The sequence below is a fragment of the Rissa tridactyla genome, chromosome 3 (assembly GCF_028500815.1).
Source record: "Rissa tridactyla isolate bRisTri1 chromosome 3, bRisTri1.patW.cur.20221130, whole genome shotgun sequence".
Classification (NCBI taxonomy): domain Eukaryota; kingdom Metazoa; phylum Chordata; class Aves; order Charadriiformes; family Laridae; genus Rissa; species Rissa tridactyla.
In genome coordinates, this window is record NC_071468.1 from 109,827,265 (window position 1) to 109,852,907 (window position 25,643).

At 38.7% G+C, this 25,643-nt stretch overlaps 1 protein-coding gene across 1 annotated transcript in view; it reads right to left on the reverse strand.

Moving 5' to 3' along the window:
• The window catches only part of MBOAT2 (membrane bound O-acyltransferase domain containing 2), a 103,442-nt gene that overhangs the window by 21,805 nt on the left and 55,994 nt on the right, over nt 1-25,643 (reverse strand). The window contains exons 4-7 of the mRNA XM_054195392.1: nt 17,607-17,702; nt 13,780-13,835; nt 4,934-4,988; nt 3,917-4,100 (exon numbers count right to left, since the gene is read on the reverse strand). Coding sequence (XP_054051367.1) covers nt 3,917-4,100; nt 4,934-4,988; nt 13,780-13,835; nt 17,607-17,702 — 391 coding nt within the window. The remainder of the gene's footprint in view (nt 1-3,916; nt 4,101-4,933; nt 4,989-13,779; nt 13,836-17,606; nt 17,703-25,643) is intronic.

Genomic DNA, 25,643 nt, shown 5'->3' on the forward strand with positions numbered 1-25,643 from the left:
AAAAATAAACTCTGCAGTTTGCAATGTGTAGTTGTAGAAAAAATACTATAGGAGGAAGGTGGTTTTATTTATTGATTAAGCATTTAAATGATGTATTTCTGCAGGGTTTTTGAGCAGCAACATTTAGGTGTAGGAACAAACAACTACATCCAGAAACAGCATGTTTGTTTGTTTGTTTTAATTATACTGCTTCACTCAACACTTATAAATCCTAGAACCCCAATCAAGCATGCTGATACCACTTATATGGGTTCATTATCAGGTATATTAATGTCATTAGCAAACAGTGGTGGAGATAATCTCCTGCCTCTACAGAGACTGGGAGCTGCAGTTTCAGGACTGATTTACGCAGAGTTTCTGAACAACGATCCAAACGCAGGCTGCAGCGCAAAGCGGCAGTCCTGCCCTCTCTCCTCACCTTGGTCGCAGGTTTTTGCTTTTTTCCTTCTAGTGAGTCAGATTAGAGAAGCAAATCTGGTGAAACTCTAGTTTCAAAGTGGATTGAGTGATCAGACCGCAACGCAAGGCATGTTAGCACTGCTACAATAAGCAAAGGACCCAGACTCTATAGCCAGGACCTACCATATTCAGCAAGAGTTTATACTTGGGTTGGTCTAAATTGATTATTAAATCAAAATTATTAAATTATTAAAGCCTAAGCCTTGTTTATAGCACCTAAGTTTTGAACACATTTACACAGAAATAAAAGTCCTCACCTGAAACCGAAATAATCTACAGTTCAATTACCTATAGAAATGCATTTGATAAAACATTAATTGACTTCCTATTGCTTCCATTAACTAGGTTATTGATATAACCTTCTTTGCCAAGGCATAAATGCGTAATCAGTAGCACATTCACAGGAGGGTTGGTCAGTTTTTACAAGGATGAACTAACTAATTTAAAAGTTTGAAGTTTGACTTCATTCACTCCTTAAACTTTACAACATATCAAAATGACTGTTAAGGACTTAAAAGATCATAAGCTGTAGGATACCTTTGACCTCATATGAAGAAGAATACACAATTTATTTTACAACAAAAAGGCCTGGTACATTTAGTTTTGACGAGCAAAACCTGGGCATACCTGTATAAAAATATCAAGTACAGCCAACACTGGTAAAAAGGTACTTAAGCTAAAAGACAGAGTCAGGACAAAACCAAACGTGCATTCATTAGATGGGAATATAATTAGGCTGAAAGCTAGATGCCTAATCAGAGAATGGAGTTCAGGAACAGCTTTCTAATTGAAGCAATACAGGTAAAACGTACACTGAGCTTAGGAATTTTATAAATATATTATTGTAGAGACATGTATAATACATATAAATATATATCAAAAAGTAGAAAAGGATCTTTTAACATTTTATTTGAATCAACTTGTTATTCTGCTTGGTTGAAAAATGATCAATAAGGAGCTCAATATAATATTGAGCTATGTTAAAGCATATTATTTTGGGGAGGTTAGCACCCCAGGTAAAAATTATAGGTAATTAAGCAAGAACTTTATAACCTGTAGAAGCGTCTGCATAATAAGCAAGAAAGCAGGTATCTGCTGACAGGAATCTTGTATTTTAAGGGTAGCCATAATAAAAAGAAACTTACAAAGACAGATATTAATTTCTGAGAGTTGACACCACTTTGAGCACCAACAATTGATAGCTTGCAAGAAGGCACAATAGGAGGGATATAAGAAATAAGCTTTAATATGTTGACTTGATTCATTTAAACATGCAATGAACACAGCAAAAATACTAAACCAAGTTAACAACATGCAGTCAACACACAGTATAGAGGAGGCGGCTGGCATGAACTACTTTGGTTATATAGTTATATTTAACAAGAAATGAAACTTAACTGTAACTCAGCTGAAGGATTTTTTCCTTTCATTTACTACATTAACATTTGCTGATCCCCATTACATTTCATTTTTTGAGTTACCTAACAATTTCGTCTTCTTGAAATAACAAAATGAGAATCAAGGAACAAATTTAAAGTATTAATATGAAGTTAATAGTATTTAAACATTCTTCTGGGAACAAGACAATGAATATTTTAATTGATGCAGCAAATGCAGTAAAATGATACCATCCATACTTCTCCAAAAGCACAAACTACTCACTGGTGTTATAAAATGCAGCCAGATTTCTCTAACACCAGTTGGGAGATGAAGTATCAACAGCATAGACAGCTTCTCTTTATTTTTATTTCAAAAGCCAATGCAGCATAAATTGCAAAAGGTTTCAAGCACCTTAAGAGCAATTCATTTTAAGGAAAACTGCTTACCTGAAAGAAGAATCCATCATAGGTTTACATTTATTTCTATTGACTGTTGAGATTGCTAGCAAGATTATGTGGTAAAAAGCCAGGAATTCCTACCAGGCAATCAGATGCACGTCCAGAAGTACTGATACTGGCAAATTTAGTTAGTTCCACTTATTTGCAATACTTTTACTACACAATATTTTTCTGCAGAAATAGAATTTTAGTACATAAGATGTGATGCCTTTACTGAGCCAAAACAATGTTTAAAAGCAAAAGAAGTGTCTGCAACTTTGCCAACACCCCACATCAATGCAGACTACAGACTCTGAAGTGCCAATCTAGGCAAGGAATTCTCCTGTGTCTCTTGCCTTTCCTAACTACTTGCTCAACGGCACGCTTCCTTGAGCATAGGTGCTTTGTAAACATGTGGAGCAGTTTAAAGCGTTATCATCCTCCAGCCACTAGTTTACATTCCTGTGGTGCAAGTTACTACAGCCACACAAGACGGGTAGAATAGAACGTGCAAAGAGTCCTCATCCCATTCAAAGGATGGAAGTGGTTGGAGATGACTCAACCGATTGGGAAGGCACTCTCTGTTAGCCCAGCTGCGGGGATGGTAACCTCTAGATAGCAGGACAAGAAAAGCAGCTATGTGTGGTAATGCCTTCATCTGCTCCAGCAACAGCTGGGGCTCCATAAGATAAGCAGAAAAGAGGTAAATGGTGCTGGAATTAGCAGAAGCCATTTATCTGAGGTGTTCCAGTCAACTCCATGATAATTCTGACTTTTGTGTGTGGTAATAATTATTTTAGGCACACACAAGTTAAAAAGTCTGATACACTCCTATTTAAGGGAATAGGAAAAGAGTGAAAAGATAACATTCAGTACCCTGAGCATTAAACTAATTGGATTAAATTAAAAATGTTACAAGCTTCGGGAGCTTTTGATTTTAATTCAGGTCATCTAATATCTCTTGTAAGGTATGATCAACTGGACTTTCTTCTGTACATGTTTGGTCTCTTTTCCAACAATGGAACAAAGAGAAATAAGAAATACATTATACGGATTACTAGCCATATGGCTAGCGGCTAGTACATCTTTTACTGCACCTTCAGATCAAAATCCATCTTTAATACCTCTCTACGTGAATGAAGCAAGAAAAATGAAACTATTTCTACGAGTGTTTTTCAACTTGTTACATATGAATGTTTTCTACTTGCTGCTAGGAGACATTAAAAAACAGTAGAATTTGAAAACATTAATGAAACCTTCCTGAAACAATATTAAGTCTCATCAGCTTCAAATGCCAAAATGTGCTCTTCGTCCTTTCCAGGACTTTTTTGTGTGCGCAAGTATATGCTTAGAAGGAAACATGCATCAACTGTTTTAAATTAAAGATGGCTTTTTACCATACAAGCTTGCAAGGAAACTCACAATTTTATCTGCTTTTATCCACAAGATCCAGGCTGGAAACCATGGAGAAAACCTGCCTTAAAAAAATAAGTATTTAAGCTTTTGAACAGGGAACTATACTGTTGATGAATGACCTCCGGATACAGTTCAGAAGTTATGCCTGTAAATGAACAGTGCAAACCAAGCTTTCCATGCAATGATTACAGAAGCATCGGCACTGCAAGAGTCATACATCTTACATTTGGAGAAGGATCCGTTTGTTCGTATTTTGTCTCTTCCTTCCCATTTGCTTCAGACTGTTGCAGTTGGTATGATCTGCCTTCAATGAAAGTAATATAGTCTTTGTAAGAGCATAACGGGCCTGCCAGGATACCCATGAAATTACAGTTGTAACTTAAATACTCCAGTAGACTTGGCATGCGTCTGTAATTCAAAGACAAGCAACTCGTGAGATGGAATGTGTAGTTCTACAGAATTTCCACAGCAGGAAAAGTCATACTCCATGTTATTGCTTACTCTCACTGCAGTAAAAACCACACGTAGTAGAGCAGTTTGTGTGTCTTTTGTAATCACAGCTTAAAACATTCAATACATAATATTTTTTTCCAATCCGTACTGAGCATTTTCAGACAGATCTCCTGAATTCTAGTGACTTTCTCCTTGCCCAGTAGAACGCGTTTGACTGAAACTAAGCCTGGGGAAGGAGAAGGAAGGGTGTTTCCCTAAGCGTTTAACTGTTTACATTTTCTTTTTTTCCTCAATAACTGAACCAGTAAACAAAGGTTTGTTTTAACTGGCAATAATTTCAATTAAGGAAAATGCCTCAAGTCCAGACTGTTCTTGCCCAGAACAACATATTATTTTTCAAGTCCCGTGAATAAAGAAAGGAGAAAAGGTAAGCTAAATACTGAAAAACAGAATTAAACAAGCATGCTCTTTCACCAGCTACTTTATGTGTTTACTAAATGTTAACGCGTCTCCTGTCTCGTATGGCATTAATTTGCATAGACTGCATAGAATTTAGAATGTTTTTCTTAAATAAGTATTAAAACCTACTTCTAGTAATATTTTCTAGGAGAACAGATGTATAAATTAAGCTACAAATATAAAAAGGATAGATCTGGTTTAGATAAGTTTGTAAACACTCTATCTTGAGTGTGAACTGTAGCAATTCCACAGAGCATTAATAAAGCACACAAAACACCAGCTTCTCCCCGGCCCCAAAACTAAACTCTCAGAGATGTCTGAAATCCTACCTTACAGCCAAGCACCTCTGTGATGGAGTCAAATCTTCATTTTTCCGAAACATTCCTAGGGAAGAGGACAGGAAAAAGGAAAGTTAAAGAAAAGCTAGACCTCCACACATTAATTAGCAGTTTCTTTACTCAGTAAAGCAAGCCTCATGCTGCAATACAATCTCTTAAGTCCTCAAGTAATTTCAGAGGTGTTATGTCACATAACATTTTTGCTGGAGTTGGATCAAACAATTCTGACTGTTGACAAAATTAAACTCTCATATCCTCAGTTATACCCAACAGCACCTAAACCTGAAATCACAAGGATTTCAGGAAAGCATTAAGAACGCTTGGAATAAGTGTTGACAAATACAATTCCCCTACACTGGTTGAGATTTCAAAGTCTGCATGTTTTCAAATGCTTCACTCCCAGTCCTGGAAACCGGACAAGCCCCAGACCTCTTTCAACATTGCAGTAACCCAGGGACATTCCCCTAGTCATTGCAGTTTTGATGTATGAACACAGTCCAAGAGAGATTTAAGCAAATCAAAACTTAAGGCAGACCTCAAGAGCACCTTCATGCTGCAACTAAAGACTGTAAACAAGGTCCAGTGAAGCAGGCACAACCGTAAAGGGTGCTCAAGTCTCTCCCATGAGCACTAACAAGAAGCCCTAACCCTGGCTAGCAGAAGGGGGCAGGCCAAGGCTAAGTTCAGCAGCAAGACTGAATTGACCTTCTTGCCCATACCTGGCACCTTCTGAAATGCTGGTGGCCTACCCCTGAAAAATAGGCTTCAAAATTTGTACTCCCATAAAAGAGAAAAGTAAAAAATGATGACCTTCAACATTTTAAATCATTATAAAATACACCAACTCAGGGGCACAGAAGAAGCAGAGCTCCTTCCTTCAGACAGGCCTGGTTTATACCAGCCAGCATTCCTTCTGCAGCCTCTCCACTGGTTCAGACATTAGCACATGCATCCGTTCCCTTCTGTTCACATTTGCAAGTTGTCTTTGCCATCACAAGCACTAAAAAAAATTTATTTTTATGAGCAAAGCTTCCTAAAGGAAATAAAGTTTGTGGAATCTCACTTCAATTATCTTCCTCCCTAGCAGTGCCCAAACCCAACAGCCAATTTCTAACCAAGTTTGATGAGAGGATAGAGGTAACATAGAAATGAAATACCAATGTGCTTTATGAAAATAGGTGATTCTGTAGAAGATCCTCCTCCACTCACGGAAAGGTTGCCTTCAACCCTACCCCTTGATGCCAGTAAATCCACAGCGAGGAGCCCTTATATTTGATCCAAGCATAAGGGAAGTTTTAACTGCAGCCGATTTTTATGTTTTTTTAGATATCTGAATCAGTCAGGCTTAAAACAAAAAAAAGACTGGGGAACAGGGGGGAAGTCAAACTTCATTTAATTCTATGACTCATGGAAATACTTGTTATCTAAAGAGACAACTCTGTTGTCTTTGTGTGACTCCAGTAACCATGACCTATACAAACTTATGACTTTAAAACTGCACTTTTAGTCTTCAACAAAGCTGAGAATACAGAAGGGTTAGCAACGTGGCATCTCCTCTCTTCCAATGTGACCTGGAAAAATACTTTTCTCGGACCTGATCCTTCACTGTGGAAAGTCACCCCCATTCATACCCACTTAAGGCAAGAAACTGAATGACAAAGCATCACCCCTAACTTCACGCAGGCACTTTCTCTTCCTCATAATTACATTTTCACATCTTCTCCTTGATGGTACATCAAAGCTTTCTACGCTGGCAACTGTACTGAATCAAAATGTGGGAGAAGCATTTTGAAAGGTCCTTTAACCTTTAAGGCCATAAGATTACAGTTCTCAGGTAGTGAATCCTTGAATTTAACACAAACTTAAACAGAAATTTAACACAAAGACTCCTATTGATAGATGTAGATCCCATGACACGAATAGCGTAGGGAAGTAGCCCGTTCAGAGCCTTCTCACAGCACACACAACGCAAACTGACCGTAGCAGGAGCCTTCTTCGCTGTTATATTCCATTTGAGTATTCTACACTTCAGTCAGAAAGAGGAAGCAGTCATCAAGTGTGTCCAAATGAACTTGCACAAAGCTAGTTCACTAACCACTAAATAAAGGTAATTAGTCAAATGAAAGATTTCACATCATTTATGTGGTATAAAAAAGAAGGAAAAACCCTCAAACCTGACATAGAGGAATCTAACAATTGAAATATGACCTATACTTTTGAAGGGGCAAGGAAGAAAGAATTGGAATATTTTAAATGGGTTCAAGTTACACACATACACACATGAGAAGTCACTTAAAGCCTAAATAACCTGGCGAGCAATACACTTGCTGTCTCAAACACACCACATACAAGTAAGCCTCTATTAATTTTTCATTTCCCTATCACCCTCCAACCAGCAGCTTCCTTAAGGTCCGTTCAGTGGCTTTACCCATTCTGGTTTTGTTTTGTTTTTATTCAATGTCTTCTCAGTGCCTTGAAGGCCCATTTATCATTTTTGCATACCATGCAAGAACAAGGAGACTGTTGATCTCTGCCTCTTGTCTTACTCTTGAAAGCTTTCAGGAAGCTACTGTTAACTTTTTAATTCATAGAACATACATATGGAAAAGGTGCTCTTACATCGATGCTTATCTAACATGAACTGAATTAATATATATACATTCAATATTTCCCAGGCAGCGTATCTGCCCATGGGAACAGAGGCCTCATAAATCAGAGCTGTTCCTTACCTACTACACATTGGAGATGACAAAACCCCGCTTCAGCAGCACACCACTGCCACGGAACTCATAAAATTTTATAACCTTTCTCTGGGGATTATGAGAATTGTTTTCTCCTGTCCTAAAGCAGGAGACTACTGCAATGGCTGCAGCTTTTAGTTGCTACCAAATCACACAGCGGGGACTGGAGAAAATGGTTTTTATCGAATACCTGTTAAAGAGGTGAAATCATTTGGTCACTCAGTAACTATAACTTAGTTTTCTCATGTGTAAAGGAGGAAATACTCCTCTGTTCCTTCCTCACTAAAAGAATTTTGTAAATCATCAGTAATAAAATTTATCCCCAGTGGTCTAGATCATAAGGAAGTTCCATCTTTTCATTCCTCCTCAGGAGACCACATCCTAATGCTAACTAAATCAACATCTTTAGGTACACACCAATATCCCACCGTCTAGGCTTTATTAAGGCGTATTATGACCCTCACTGCAATAATACAATATTTACAATGATATCATAGCATCACCTCAGCTTTGCTGTTAGTCTGCTTGAATATATCCACCTTTGTATTTGCATTAAATCCGGCTAATCAGTAACTGATTAATAATGCTTTGACATAACATTATATTATATTAATAATACTTAACACGGAGATCATATCACAGGCTCTGTTGCAATTACAGTGAATTTTAATTTGAGGTTCTGAAATGGATCACCAGCTGAGTCCAAATGCATGCTATTATTAAAGTATTTTAAGAACTGAAGAAGACAGACAATAACAGCTTTAGTTGTTACTAGCACACTGGCAGCAACAAAAGCAAACAGACACATATGCCAGTCAAGTAAAATTGCAAAGAAACTACAAAAAGCAAGAAAAATCAGAAGTCTTGATATCCACAGAGCTGTGCAAGAAAACACAGGCCCAGAACAACACTTGGAGATTTAGGAGGGAAGAAATACAGTATAATTCCTTTAAACATTAATGACATGTACTGTAATCAAAGTGATTTGGTAACTGATGCTGAAACAATAATGACCATGCTGTCACTAACACAAGAGGGAGCACTTTAAAAAAAATAAAAAATATATATAAATATAGATCAAGAGACAATTGGAGAGAGAGTATTAAAAGAAACTCCTAGACATAAGAAGAAAGCACCAAGTTACCAGAAAACCCAAATAAATAAACACCCACACATCACCACACCACGGCAGTTTCAGTGACATAACTAACAGATTAAACAGAAAACAACATTCCTGGTTAAACAGCTGCAACTTTTTTTGCTGTAACACTAGCATTTATAAAATGGAACTGGGTCATGATGACCTATCGAAAAATCCTTAAGAGTATTTAGTTCTACATACATAAGCACACAATTCTGCTTCTCAAAGAGTTGTTCAATTTTCTCTTGCTTGTGCTTTCACAACAACCACCATCCAAATACACTTTTTAAGACATAATAATACACCTATTTGAAATCTGAAAAGCCCATTGATAGTTTATGAGACCTTTATTTTCAAAAATACAACAACATTCTTAACTGACCACCTCTGACTACAACAAAAAAACCACTCAATTGCAAAAGTAAGTTGGCCAAAACATGGTATGCTCCCTTTTACCATGGGGTCACATTGAGACAATCAGAAATTCAGCCTGGTAATCCCCTTCTGGTTTTGTAAGTATTTATTTAAAATAAATTTGAAATACTATATCTAATGTACAGAAAATGCATAAACTGTTCAATGCTTCAGTGCAACCACATTTCCACCCTTTAAGCAAGAGCAGACCAATACTAAAGTCGTCTGCAGGCCTTTAGAAAGATGCAGTGTCTTGTTCGCCTTTGAGAAAAGTAAAAGGCAAAGAATCTAGTTAACTGAAAATAATGAAGAAATGTTTATATCAGCTAAATCAAGAAACATTCCTCAATACTTCTGACACTATTACACTGTCAAGAACAGCTAACAAATATCTCCAATATCAGTTTTGTTTTTTTTTTCTTCATCTCCGTTTTCCATGTGTTTCATCTATCCACTGAAATATCTCTCCTCTCAGGGGCCATACTGGACAGAGACTGTACTTTCATTATTTTTCAGGGGAAAATAGGCTCTAATAGCCTATTTGGAAATCTTTCAACTTTGTAATAGTACAATAGCAATATGAGGAAAATAGCATTAAATAATTCAGCCATTGTCCTAATAGCCTGCTGTTGGAGCAAAGTAAATGAAACCTAAAAACTGGTGTAAGACTAGCCTTTAACTATATTTCGCCAATATATCACTCAAACTAAAAGGCAGAGGTACAAAAAAAAAAATTCCTTCGAGTTGCATATTCACTGTACTCTTTATCTTCATTTATTTTTTTTCAGTAAATTCAGTGCCTTACCAGATCAGCATCACTGTCTACTCTATTGCTTTTAAAAATGGAGAGTGCCAGATATATGGAAAGAAATAATAATTAGGGGGGGGGTGGGAAAAAGCAGCAAGCAGCCTTCCAGGAAAAGCACATTTAAAAATCAGCATCTACAGGGCTGAAACCCAAGGCATAAGGGATGAGAGAAGGGTACACACAGGAACAAAGAGTTTATTTCTTTGTGGTCAGAAAGCAAGTGAGCTAAGCCCCTGGGAACCAACAGGCAGCTGACAGAAAAGCATTATGGTTCTGGTTTTTTAGCTGTATCTAGCCACACATTTTTATGGACAAGTGCAACACAGTAATACGAAGAAATAATTTGGAAGAATTAGATTTCTTGTTTAGTAGATGGGTATTACATTTTAAAAATTATTTTTTTTTTCTTTAAAATTTTATGTATTATTATTTTGTTTATATTAGAGAAAAGAAATAAGAACAAGGCTGTACGAAGTTGTGAGAAATTTTTTTCCCCCTTTTAAGTATCAAATATCTAGTCTAACATTCCCTAGTTTTGCTGGCTGAATCTCTCAGAGACTTAAAAATAAATACATTGTGAGCTCCAGAACTTCAATGGGTTATGAGTATAAACATTTGAAGAGACTCTTTAAGATTCACTTATCACTAGAATGAAAAACAAGCTGCCAAACGCATACGAATTACTGAGGTTAGATTTGGATATGGGTCCTTCCTGTAAAGACCCCTGACCTCATACAGAATTGCAGTAAAATAAGCGAGGCTCCGTAGGGATGAGTGGGTTATAAGCAAAAAGGGAGAATGCCATTTGAACTCATGGGAAGATCCAGTTAAGCAGTGACAGCATCTCTCTTCCTCTCCCCTGCTTAACTTTTAGTACCTTATAACTATAGCTGCAAAAGCTTCTCTACTTGTCACCATCTCTTATCTAGAAATTTCTCATGCAAGTACAATCCTCCATTTTGTGGCCCTTCTAAACTGTACCTGTAGACAAGCCCTCTGCTGCTAGAATAAATGCAATGCACCCTTCCTTCTCCAAAATACGCTAGTTTTAAATTTGATTAAAAAAAGGTACTCCAGAATATAGGATCTGAAGTACAAAAATATTTCTTTTCTCCCTTAATTCTGTCATTATCCTAATGTGTTGCATAAATAAATCTAAATCTTGCCATAAAGAATGAATATGGACACAGGTAGTCTCCAAATCATGTAAAAACATTTCTCCCTTTAGAATATACATGTGTGATGCCAAAGGTAATCAGCAAGAAATACAAAACAAATCTTAGCATACTGACTACTCATTTTCAGCAGTGCTCATCTGAGTAACAAGAAACTGTAAGGCAAGAACTATCAAGGGCTTAAGTTCAAAATGTAAATCAGAGTACACCAAAGGCATACTCCAAATTTACTCAGGTCTAAATTTGTGATCCATGCAACCTTTTGAAAAATCAGTATTACACAGCAAGCTTAAATTAATCCTATGCAAACTGCACTGAATTTTCCTGCTTAAAAAAAAAAAGCCCACACTAAGTGCACACGGTTGTAGCAGTTATAGGGGTAGTTGTTATTTATTTATGGGATTCTGTACTAGTGTTCAACTTTGAATCAAGCATATCTGCTTAGCTAGACAGACTCTTCAATATGCAGCATGAGTGAGCGGCCTTCACGATTGCATCCAGTTCTCCCCAGGACCTTCAAATGTAACACTGAAACCACAACAAACAGGCTGCCAGGAAAAGATCAAACCCACAAGACTTGCCTTTACCACAAAACCAACCTAACTACAACTAGAGTCTTGAAGCTTACCAAGATCTTCTAAAATACCAACACCCTCCTCTCAGCTGTTTATTTTCATTACCTCTCTTTGGACATACTGATAAAAAATGGGGGGGGGGGGGGGGGGGAGGGGAAGGGGATAAAGTAAGTGGTGATTAATATAGCCAAGCTGATGTGACTAGAGGCTCAGAGTGCCATTAACCAGTATAATGATTTTCAACATTATCTTCTCTCCCATCAGTATATCTAAAGCATTTTCCAGTGGCAGCATAGACCTTTGTACAGTGAACAAACGCCCATTAAAAGCAGGCTTGTTTTCATTAATTTCTCACGACAGACCCCTTTTAAATTGTCTATGGTTAAAAATCATTGCTTTAATTCAATCCAATCTGTTTCCCCTGTACATCTTTTTCTTAGCTTCTCCTGACACCAGACTAGCAGTTGCTCCTGAATTCATATTGGTTACATGAACTTTTGAAAATCACGTTCACACTGTGCTCCCAGCAACGGTTATCATCCAACTCAAGTCAAAGACTCCACTGAACTGCAAATGCAAGCAGAGAGGAAGTTTTCCAATACTTTATCAGCTACTCTCCATGGGCTGACGAAGACTCTAGAGGATCTCTGATATGAGGTCAACGAGGAACAAAATTTCAAGATTGATACTCAGAATTCAATGATATCTACAAGAAATTCAGACAGAAAATAAGCTGGGCTTATGAGGAAAATACAAATTATCTGAATTAGTTTAAGTAGAAAAAAATTACCTAGTTTAGTTTGTGATGAAAGTTAAGAATAGAGCTGACTAAATGAAACACCTGTTTCAAGATTAATAGGAACACTCACGTGCTTGATCCCGTACCACAACTCCACTATTTGTGCATGGTGTCAGCATATAGAGAACAGCTCTTTCCCATAGCAAAATAATAGTAAGAGCACGCATTTATCTTTGATACTAGAAATATTACTTCCTTATAATAAGCTGTTTCCTCCAACTTGTGTACTCCGTACTCTAATTGATATTCATGAATGCTGTTACCTACAGGCTTCTCTAGATAGTGTAACTTAACAAGAATGGAGACAATGAAACACCAACAGCACTAAGCTCAGCTGCATAGGAGACAAAAAGCATACTGAACTCCATACATAACGTTATTAAAGAAATTTCAGAAAAACAGGTGGCTTGGATCCAGGTGTCTGGGACCACACTCCCAAATCTTCAACAGCCAGCCGTAGCTCCAAGTGATTCAAGCTAATTGGCTAGCTTTATTGGATAGTATTTTCAAACCTTGTAAATGAAAGCTACGCCTTTGAACTTAAAGCTAACTAAAAATCTAATACCCTACCCACGAAAGCCAACATTAGGATTTATTTCTGTCACAAGTAGGGCCCACTTATCTGATGGATAAGTCTGACAGGAGAAAAGACAAAAACATAATTAAATAATCCCCCGGTTCACACTGTTATATTAGCAGCAAGTGTAATTATAAGAAAAATGAAATGCATACAAAGGTTTTATAAAAATCAGTATACAAGGCACAAATTAGGGGGAGATTAACAGCATTTTAAAACAAGAAGTGCTCAACAACTGAAATGACATATACTTGGTTCTGTCAGTAACAGTGATCTCTGAATTTGGAAATTATTTAGCTAACTCTCAAGGTCAATACCCCAACCCCAAAAAATGTCAGTGGTCTTTGCTCACTGGCCCCAGAAGTGTCATTGGTCTTCTGATAAGTAGCATCTTCTGCACAACATAAGCATTTTCAAAACTTTCGCAGTGTCTAAGCAACGTTTTTTGGTATTTCCACTGCTAAGCGTCAAAAGAATCAACTGAGACACAAAATTACGTTTTGTTCTAAAACACAAACTGGACTAAAAGTAACTCATTGACTAATGACTAACTTTCCTTAAATTTATTTTGTATGGAAAATTAAACACAGTTTAAAGAAAATCTTACCATCGTGAATCTCAAATGCCAAACTAGTGATCTTCTGTGTAATTATCATCATTGGACTGTTACAAAAAAGGAAGAAAGAATAATTTAGAAATAAGTTCAGTGTTTTCTTTCACACGTAAATATCAGGGAAAGTTTATACTAATAGTCTAGATTAATTATTCTCAACTGGAAGATATTCAGTACAAGGACAATCTGATTAATTTTTGGAGCTCAAACCATTACAGAGTTTTCAATGCAATGAAAAGAATTTAATCCTTAGATATAGTATTTGATAACCCAGGCCTTTTATTGCTGCATTAGGTTCCACAAACACAGCCAAAGTGTTTCACATTTATTTTCTACTAACATAGTTTATTTTTTTACAGTGGGAAGAGTAAAGAAAAAGGGCAGTAAGAGCAATTATGTGCATTGTAAATTACAGCAGCTGTAAGCAAAGACAATAAAAACATACCAAAATTGAACTGTACTATAATTTAGATATGCAGGCCACTTCCACTGCTTCTACTAACACCTGGTCCTATGCTTTATTTTTCCATCTAGAATTATTATTTGCTTCAAGTAAACATATCTGGCAAAACAAAAGCCCAGCATAATTATGTCAGCTCCAACAGAGTTTAGTTTGGTTTGAATTTGATACACTCGAGCACATCTTAAATCGTCCAAGACATATTCTTCCCCAGCTAAGCAAGTCAGCTTTATACTGAGAAGTTATCCCATCTTTGTAGTATTCTAAGAGTTTGACTGATGTAAATCCCAGCATTGCTAACCCTCTAACTGTGGGAAGGGTGGTGGGGGAGGGCATAAAGTAGGCTGCCAGAATTCAGAAATTTAACTTTAAAATCAGATCTCAAAAATATATCAGGGACTGTATTTACCTAATAATATCTGAGCTAGAGACAAAAACAAAAATCTCAAAATAATCATACTGTAGGTTGGACACAGTTTTGTTCAAGTCCTTTGACTGCACTTGCCTTTTTTAACACGTTTAAGTTGGCACAGAAAAACAAATCCAAGAGCCATCAAGTCCTCCTTCATTGACAGGGCTACACCAGTATTTTGCCAGATGGCTCAGTCTGTCAAATTAATTTTTTTTTCAGGTTATGATTATTTCAAAGCACACAATACTTCCATTCCTCAAAATGCAATCAGGGAAAAAGTTTTTTCTACCATATTATCAGTACCCCAAAATCCTGATCATAAGGCTAGAGTGACAGGCAAGAGTCAGCAAGGAAGAAAACTAAACAAGAACAGATAATCTGGGAAATCCCTCATATCTCTTCCTAGCATTTAATATGTAGACCTGCCTGGTGCTGGCAGAAACCCCCAATTGATTCTGAACATAATGGGTTTTTCTTCTGTAAGTGGACACGTGACAGCATGGATCCTGGCTGGTGGAAGGATGGAGCCCAGGAGGAGCTCAGTCAGACCTTACATTAATTCTAGCTGATACATTTGTCGTTGTTATCAAAGCAGACCCTGGTATTTTTTTTTTTCCTTCTCAAGTGCCTATTCCAGTATCTTCAGAGATTTGGCTGAGGAGCAACAATCTAGAGACTAAAAGAGGAAAAGCCCCTTCCTGGAACAGCGAGGCTGTGAACCAGGATTTTAGCGATCGCTTTTAGGTGCTGGCAGAAAGGCAAAGGAGGCAGTGGAAAGCTCGCTGGCAGCTGGGATCCGTTAGTACTGAAGCCAGGACCACACAGCTCTGCACAAGAAATCATGCCTCCAGCATGAGGTTTCCTCAGCTTTCTCCATTGTCAGTGCATTGATACCTTCCCTGCACACTTTTTGCAGATTCCATGGCCTTGGCCACTTTAGATGGGCATGGCACGCATAGGAGAGATACCTAGGTAAACAGATATTCAGCGCTCTTGGGGGGCTAACCACTATATGAATCCATGCCAACATCTTTGGAAGAACTGGCTGGTCCTAGGGTTCGACAGCTGATTAGGCAAATTTTGTTATTTTCTTGAGCTTACTTTCTTCCCCTGGAACCAGAGCAAGTTGACAGAAAATAGCCCCCTTTGGTGCATTTTCTTTCTCCTCCTGTTTTGGAAGTAACCTCTGTCTCAGGCCTCAAGGGAGCAGATCTAGTATACGCCATAGATTTAATGTGATATGCATACATCAATCTCCCAAACAGCTACATGAAAGGACGGTTTCAATCGGGCAGCTCAAACATACCATCAGAGAGTTGGATCTAGGCTTCAGCTTCAGAACAGTTCTGTTGAGAGCACAGATCTCCCAAATCTTTCGATGTGTTTACACCTAGCAGAAATCTCTGAGCTAACACCAAACCAGCAGAGCCTCAAAGACAGCTGCTATCTAAAGCAGTACAGTCGCATTTATGCAATGGTGTGCTCAAGCTCTATTAATAGTTTGAGAGCAACAACAAACAAGCACAATTATTCTGTTTCCAGAGTCAGCTCAGAGCTTTGATCACTATCAAGGTTGTACACTCTGGCCCTACAGTGAACTGGAAGGGATAGCATTTGGATTAAAGTTCCACTCCTAACGGTGAAATTTAATTCAATATCAGTAAACCTCGTTTTAAAGTGTCTTTATGCATATGTCTATGTTGTAAGCTCTCATTATAGCCAGTGGGGATCTAGTCAATATAGTCAGGGGCATCTGGCAAGTGACCCAGTTCACGCTAAGGTAGATACTTAGCGGTGGGTCAGCTGAAATATCCTCCAGGCTCTACTGTCTACATTGATCAGATCTCCACTGACTACAATTGGAACTCTGATAGCTGGCTTGAAGGCAGACACTTGGATGTAGGCATAAATGTAGAAAGATGTTTCAGAAGGTAAGACCCGGCTAAAAATTACAGAAGAGATGAACTTAACCATAAAAGCTTTTGGCTTCAGCCTACAAGTTGAGTTTCTGTACTACGTGCCTGTTACCAATGAAGCCTAAGAAGCAACAAGACTCTTAGCAACACGAAGCACAACTCTACTACACAACACAGGTAATACTAAACTACAAAGACCACTACCATTCATAGTATTCCTGAAAAATATTTAATGGATTTTTTTTTTTTTAAAGTAGACTAGCAAACACTCCCCATTTCTTTTTTCCAAAAATACATACTCTCCTTTAAATCAACATAAAGCACCATCAGGAGCAAACTTATTTAGAGGAAATGCTGTGCTTCACTTCTCTATGTTTCTAGTAGAAAGAAGAATCACAATTTTTACTTTGCCTGTTTAATTTTGGTTTTGCTCCTACACAGCTCGAGTCAAACATAAGTAAGTTCATTATATAAAGTGAGAACACACATAAACAAAACTTTCTATTTCCAGGGGCTGTGTGACTATTCCACCATACGGGTGCCTCTCTCCTTAGCTTTCTCCTTTTGGAATATTTAACAAAAAAAAAAAAAAAAAGAAAGAAGCCAGAAGATAAATTCCATACAACACTCAGATTTTCCTCACAAAGTGGTATCAGACTGTGGCAGGCATGCAAGTGCATCAGATACAATCCAAGTTTCATCACGTCGTCATGGGTGTTAACAGAGATTTTAGGGGAAAAAAGCAAAAGCAAAAAAAATCCCCCAGCCACCAAATCCTTTATGCCCTTCAGACAGGGAGAGGAGGTAGCAGATAACTCATTCATGGTTCTAACAGACACGCTGTTCCCAAAATTCTCAGTTTGCATGATTAAAGCATAGGTACATCTGTATTTGCATGTGTGCCAATATGCACGCACATGCTCAGGTTTCTCCCAAAGTTTAAAAGGTTGACACATTTAACTTGGCAAAAACCCCAATAACCAATACAGTATCACTTACGAGGATAAGATGGAAAGATTATTTTTCTCCTTACCCAGAAAAATCAGCAGAATACTGTCCATAATCAAAGATATAGACTCTAGTAATTTGGCACACAGTGAGGTATCCCAAAGCAAAAACAAAGCAATACCTGGAAGGAAAATGGAAAAAAAAAAAAGCTTTTAAATTAAAAACCATAAACATTTCTTCATTGAATAAACTACCTAAAGTAGAGTTCAATCTCCAATTATTTCTAGAGTATATATTTCATAATTGGAATGTGCAATTACACCTTCATTCTGACTGGGTTTTTTGGTAATATTTGTTCTATGCAAGCATATAGACTTTTTTTTTTTTAGAAGTGTGCACTACTAACTTACAAATTCTACTGTCATTAGCCAAAATATTTATTCACATAAATAGAGCACAGGATTTATAATTTTAAGCACCACTGTAAAAACCGGAAATCCTATAAAGAGAAAATGCATATGTTAAGCTTTTTTTCTAGTTCAATGTCAACTTTTTGTCTACATGGGTATAGAAATTTGGGAAATTATACACCAAACATCATTTCCACTGAATGTATTTCTAGATATTCGAAATTCCGCACCATGAATCCCACTGTTGCTGCTTACAAAGGAACTGGAAAAGGCAATTAATTTTCAAATACACACATTAAAACATATCTGAATGAAAAGGGAACAGGATGCCTTTATGCCTCCTGTTAAAGCTGACCCTCAGCAAACATAACAAAAACACAGATAATAACCACCTTATGTAAGTATTACAAATTTAATTTCACATATAATTTCTTCAGGTCAGGGTTGGGATCCCCCCCCCCTCTTCTTAAGATGTACAACAGTACACTAGTGAGAACCGATTTGCCAATACACCCCACAACGTCTGCCAGATATGCTTTGCAGTCAAAAAGGATGGGGAATGCCAGCAGGAGCTTAACTAATTCTTTAGAACTTTACTTGTGAACTTCACAGTCTTGAACATTTCCACACAAGTTAGGAAACACTCATGGTAATAAAACCAAGCACTTGTTTCATGTTCACAAGATGGATGTGCAACCTCCACAGCACATCATATTATACATTCAAAATCCAGTTAGAATGAAAATACTCATACACCAAAATGGAAAATCATGACTAGGACTGGCTTTGAGTGAAGCTCCCTCACTTCCCTTCAGCGAGGGACACTGCAGGAGGACCTTGGAACATGCTTCTCCTTTCTTTTCCAAATAAAGATTTTTGCAAAAAACTGTTAACATAATCAGTTCTAAAATATCAGAAATTATTCAATCTGAAAGCAATACCTATTTTTGCCGCACAGAACACTTGCAGTTTAACCTTTAATTAAGAATTGTGCTAGATATAAACCATTTAATATTTTAAAACATCCAACTTTCAAATTACAGATTACCGTATGTATCAGTAGCTACATCGAACCACACTTGTTACTTTTTAAAAAAGTTTAGGGTGCCTGTTTTAGCAATAGTTTAATTTCTGTTTTCATTAATATTAATAATCCAGAAACAATATTATATTGGGTGGCTAAATGGTACAAAATTGTTTCTAATAAGAATACAACAAAATTATACAATAATTGGCTCATACTTATACCAAATTATTTCGTCAAGAAAAACAATTTAACACAATTAAGTAGTTTGTAGTGGACTGCAGATATCAGGAGTATGATATAACGCAGAATCCTTTTAAATTAAAATTTCCCTGAGATACTTTCAGAAAAACTACACCTCCGTGCCCCCCAAGAAAATAATCACCCAAGTTTCGCCTGAGTGAGCAGTATGTGGGTTTACTCTGCCCATGCTGAGATCAGTCCCAGTGTTCCCATTCACTAAACAGGCAGTGTGATTTTCAGCTTTACCAGCCATTTACATACTAAACAATCCCAGATTTAAAGTTAACCTCTTATGTATAGAGATATCTACATACCCGCTCATAGATACTATGCTAAAAAGCCAAGAAATATTAAAAAACTGTAGTTTTATTTAAGAGAATTTCATTTTATCTCCACTAGCAAGATCACGTATTTATCAACAACAGTCTATTCACAGTATATTGCAATAGGTCTAGAAAAAACAGAATTACAGAAGTGACGCTAACTGCAGCTTTCATAACTTCAAATGTATCCACAGCAGCAACACATACTTTGTTAGGACAAGAAACACAATACATTAGTGGATCAGGTACACACCCTCAGATGGAAGAAAAGACACACCGTTTTCTACCTCATACAGTTTATGTTGTAAAACACGCTGTTTTTGAACAAAACATTATGACGATTTCCTTTGGCAAGCAGAAAAGCTATGCTGATAAGTACAATTGAAGAAAAACTAATAAACGTCCTAAAAGGAGAAAAGCACGGGAGTTCCAAGAAAAGTGAAAGATTGTATTTGTAGCTAATGCAAGAAGTTTAAACAAAGGAACACAGACTGAAGCAGCAATGCTACCCAATTATGGAACAGTGAAACGCATAGGGCAGTTTAAAAGTTACTTCACTTGTAGGTTCCTGTGGCTTAAATGCCCTCCAACTTCTACAGCAAGTTAACTTTCTACGATGAAGTGACTGGCCTGGTAGGTGAGGGGAGAGCAGTGGATACTGTCTACCTGGACTTCAGAAAAGCTTTTGACACTGTCTTCCATAAGATCCCCATAGACAAGCTGATGACACATGAGCAGACAGTGAGGTGGACTGAAAACAGGCTGAATGGCCGGGCCTAGAGGGCGGTGACCGGTGGCATGAAGTTGAGTAGGAAGCAGGTAACTAGCAGTGTACCTCAGGGGGTGATACTGGAACTGATCCTCTTCAACATCTTCATTAATGATCTGGATGATAGGACAGAGTGTACTCTCAGCAAGTTTGCTGATGACACCAAACTGGGAAGAGCGGCCAATGCACCAGAAGGTCTTGCTACCATCCAGAGGAACCTCAACAGGCTGGAAAAATGGACTGACGGGAATTTCATGACCGTCAACAGGGGGAAGCGCAAAGTCCTGTACCTAGGGAAGAACAACCCCAGGCACCAATATACGCTGGTGGCCACCCAGCTGGAAAGCAGCTTGTCAGAAAAGGACCTGAGGGTTCCGGTGGACACTACGTTGAAGACAAGCCAGCAATGTGCCCTTGCAGTAAAGAAGGCTAATTGTATCCTGGGCTTCATCAGGCAAAACACTGCTAGCAGGTCGAGGGAGGTGATCCTTCCCCTCTACTCAGCTCTGGTGAGGCCACACCTGAACCACTGGGTCAGTGAACAGCCCATAAAAATAATGAAGGGACTGGAGCACCTCTCCTACGAGAACAGGCTGAGAGAGCTGGGACTGTTCAGCTTGGAGAAGAGAAGGCTCAGGGGATCTCATCAATGTATATGAATACCTGATGTGAGGGTGCAAAGATGACAGAGCCAAGGTCTTTTCAGTGGTGCCCAGTGACAGGACCAGAGGCAATGGGCGCAAACTGAAACACAGGAGCTGCTGTCAGAACAGCAGGAAACATTTTGTTAATGTGAGAGTGACCAAGCACTGGCACTACTTGCCCAGAGAGGTTGTGAAGTGTCCCTCCTTGGAGGTCCACAAGGATGTGATGCTGGCTAACCTGCTCTGGGTGGCCCTGCTTGAGCAGGGGGGAATGGATCCAATGACCTCCAGAGGTTCCTCACAGTCTCAATCATTCTGTGAGTCTCTTAAACAAATGTCCAGTGACAACAGTACTTTTCACCTTTCACATTCTTAATGTTGATCGAAGTCCAGGTTACTGTTCTTCGCAATCCTTACATAATCTAATCATAAATTTGCATGATTGTACATAGATGAGACTCTGCACCAGGGCTTTACAGACAGCCCTGGTTATCACATTTCCCGATATTAGGTATCTGTCTTCGTGCCTTAACAGTTCTTTGAGATTGGAAACTGTTAAAAATGAAGAGTGGAAAACCGTTCCAACACATAAATAATTTCAATTATTTCCTTGTTCTTATAAAGATATAGAGGTTCATACTCACCATTAAACTTAACATGCTTGGCCACATAGTGGCCAATGTCAGTCCTAAATTTTGAAAAATGAACTTTCTTTGAAACACATTTCAGCTCAAAAAAGCCTGAATTCATCTGAATTTAAAGCTTTGATGAGACAAAAGTCTAATAGACTCTGATATCAAAATTAGCATTATGCTATTCGCATTAGTGCCTGAACTCTCAACAATTTGTAAACACACACTCCCGTCCAAAGTACAGCTTCAGTGATAGTACAGTAGCATGAAAAAGAGAACGGAGCACACATTGTCATACACACTGCATGACAGCACCTCTGCAGTGGTCCACGTAACAGTTCACTGCAGAAGACAACACAGACCCCTATATGTTAGGCCACAACCATGCATTACAGCTACATTTGAAAGGCTGGGCTTCTCAGATTTTTTTTTTTTTTTAATTGCTTCAGCACTGCAAGTTGGAACATGCTATATATTTAAATGTAAACATCTTCAGTAATAACTTGAAGGTCAAAGTTAAAACGTTTGGTGCTGCATTAAGTGAAACCTGCTGTTTCAAGATCATATTTGCTTTATGTACAAGTGAGAAATACACCTTTCTAACATGACGCAACCTGGTATTACTACATCAAAGCCTGACGTTCAAATATAAGTAGGGTAACTACACATTGCCATGTGGAACATCGATGAGTCCATGTCAAACAGGAAAACACTATCATACACTTTGCAAAGACGGAGCAACAAGTTAAGTACTGCTTGAAATGGCTTGCAATAAAACTAGGTTTGTTTCTGGACTGAAATACAGCTGGTTTTACCATTAGCAGTATCAGTAAAATAAATCACAAGAAACACAATATGGCAAGACTTAGGAAATAAGTGGCTAAAGTAAATATAATTAATTCCCGAAAAGTTTATTACATAGATAAAAATTAAAATCAGCATCAGGTCAGGGTAGGAGGTACAGCAGTATGTTAGATCAGGTGGTGCTTTCAAAACAACACCAAATGAACATAGATGTTTATACACCTTTACAAAATACAAACCAAACCCCACAGAACTTCTGTTTTCACTTCCCTTACACCTTTTGAAAATACCCCCAGTCCTACAATATGTAACATACTATCATTTTGTAATAGGATTTTACCTGTCAGTTTCTGGTTATTTCTAAAATACTTCATGATTTTTTTCATCTTATCAATGAATCAACTTTAACTTCCCTGTTAGTAAAATTAAGAGATTCTTGTTTTCTAAAAATAATAAAAACTTACTCATCGCTATCAAACATAGAACTAGGCAAAATTACACACATTTTTAATTACAAAAATAAAAAGGAAAAAAGGAGGAAAAAAGAAGTCCATTTTAATAAGCAAATCACAGGGCAGGTGAAGTCCCTCCCACTGCAAGAGAAGACCAGGTTCATGACCACCTGAGGAACCTGAACATACGGAAGTCTATGGGACCTGACAGGATGCATCCCAAAGCCCTGCGGGAACCGGCTGATGTAGTTGCCAAGCCACTCTCTGTGATATTTGAAAAGTCACAGCAGTCAGGCGAAGTCCCCAGTGACTGCAAAAACGGAAGCATTGCACCCATTTTTAAAAAGCATAGAAAGGAGGACCCTGGGAACTACTGGCCCGTCAGCCTCACTTCTGTGCCTGGGAAGATTAAGGAATAGATCCTCCTAGAAGCTATGCTAAGGCACATGGAGGACAGGGAGGCGAATCAAGACAGCCAGCATGGCTTCACCAAGGGCAAGTCCTGCCTGGCTGACCTAATGGCCTTTAGTGATGGAGTGACTACATCAGCAGACAAGGCAAGAGCTACAGATGTCTTCTATATGGACTTCTGCAAGGCCTTTGACACAGTCCCCCACAGCATCCTTCTCTCTAAGTTTGAAAGATATGGATTTGATGGGTAGACTGCCCAGTGGATGAGGAACTGGGTTAGATCGTCGCATCCAGAGGGTAGTGGTCAACGGCTCAATGTCCAGATGGAAATCAGTGACAAGTGCTGTCCCTCAGGGGTCTGTATTGGGACCAGTACTGTTTAGTGTCTTCATCAATGGCACAGACAGTGGGAAAAAGTGCACCCTCAGCAAGTTTGCAGATGACACCAAGCTAAGTGGTGCAGCTGACACGCCTGAGGGACAGGATGCCATCTAGAGGGGACTGAAAAAGCTGGAGAGGTGGGCCCATGTGAACCTCATGAGATTCAACAAAGCCAAGTGCAGGGTAGTGGCAATCCCTAGTACCAATACAGGCTGGGGGATGAAGGGATTGAGAGCAGCCCTACTGAGAAGGACTTGGGGGTACCAGTGGATGAGCTGACAATGTGCGCTCGCAGCCCAGAAGGTTAACCGCACCCTGGTCTGCATCAAAAGAAGCGTGTCCAACAGGTCAAGGGAGGTGATTCTGCCCCTCTGCTCCACTCTCCTGAGACCCCACCTGGAGTACCGTGTCCAGCTCTGGAGCCCTCAGCACAGGAAAGACATAGATGTGTTGGAGCAGGTCCAGAGGACGGCCACAAAAACGATCAGAGGGTTGGAGAACCTCTCCCATGAGGACAGGCTGAGAGAGTTGAGGTTGTTCAGCCTGGAGAAGAGAAGGCTCCAGGGAGACCTTGTTGCAGCCTTTCAGTACTTAAAGGGGGCCTATAGGAAAGACGAGGACAGACTTTTTAGCAAGGCCTGTCATGACAGGACAAGGGATAATTGTTTTAAACTAAAGGAGGGAAGATTTAGACTAGATATAAGGAAGAATTTTTTTACAATGAGGGTGATGAAACACTGGCACAGGTTGCCCAGAGAGGTGGTTGATGCCCCAATCACTGGAAACATTCAAGGTCAGGTTGGACGGGGATTTGAGCAACCTGATCTAGCGAAGACATCCCTGCTCATTGCAGGAGGGGTTGGACTAGATGACCTTTAAAGGTCCCTTCCAACCCAAACCATTCTACAATTCCCCAGTTCCCCTAGAACTGGGAAAGAGGATGGAAGTCACATTCTCCTCTCCCCTGCCACGCATAAAAAGAGAAATAGAAGCTACCACTACATGTTAGTGATTATATATTGAATACAAATCCAAGTTGATATTCAAGATTCACGGGAAGTCCTTCAGGTTACATGAATGTAATAAGGTTGCTATAACCATTCACAGTGAATCACACTATCCATGTAGAAAAAACAAAGATCATAAACCAAGATCAAAACAAAAATTGTAAGTTCTCTGAACACTCATGCAAATACATGAGACACCTCTGTATAATGAACCTGACTAACAAACATGGATATGAACCTTTCAGTCCTCTGCACAAAGCCCCCAGTCCTGGTTCCAGAGCTTACTGACTACAAGTGCCTGGATTTCTCTCTCCTTGATTTCTATAAATATCTAAAAATCCAGCTGTGTCAGCCAGGGGTTGACTGGCAGTTCAGTCATACAAAAAAAGCATCAAAGCCAAGTGCTAAGGAACAGTATGAGCACATGATGATCTCTCAACAACGAAACCCAATAAAGTGATAGCTATTGCAGCTTTTATGCTGTACTTGGGGAGGGCATGGGGGGTGGGAGGTTTTAAAAGTATTCAGTCCTTTTAACAGAATAATAGACGACATCTTGTCTGGGGAGGGACAGAGCTTTCCCAGCATCTTTAAAAGGAGAAAACATCATTTGCTATGACACTTGAGCAGGAGCCCAGCTGGCACCTTGCCTTGAGGAAAGCCAGAAACATCTATCAGATCCAACACCTGCTATCCCAATACCCTCTTCCAAACCAAAACCTAACTTTACTATGGAAAGTCCAGTTAGAAGGAACAACAAAACGAGTGTATCCTTTCTTGCCTTCATGTTTATACAGCATTTCTCTAGTTTTGGGATCTGCTGACCAACATGTCAGCCACCTGGGTACATCCAGATATCCTTCAAAATAGACGCTAGCCATCATGACCTAGATGGTGGTATTTCCCACAACATTCAGTTAATATCCATGCTGAAGTTACAGTGCAGAAACGTAAGGAAAAAACCCTAGCCTCAAACTTCTTGCTGCGATTTCAGATTCCATTTTACAATCTAAATAAAAGCT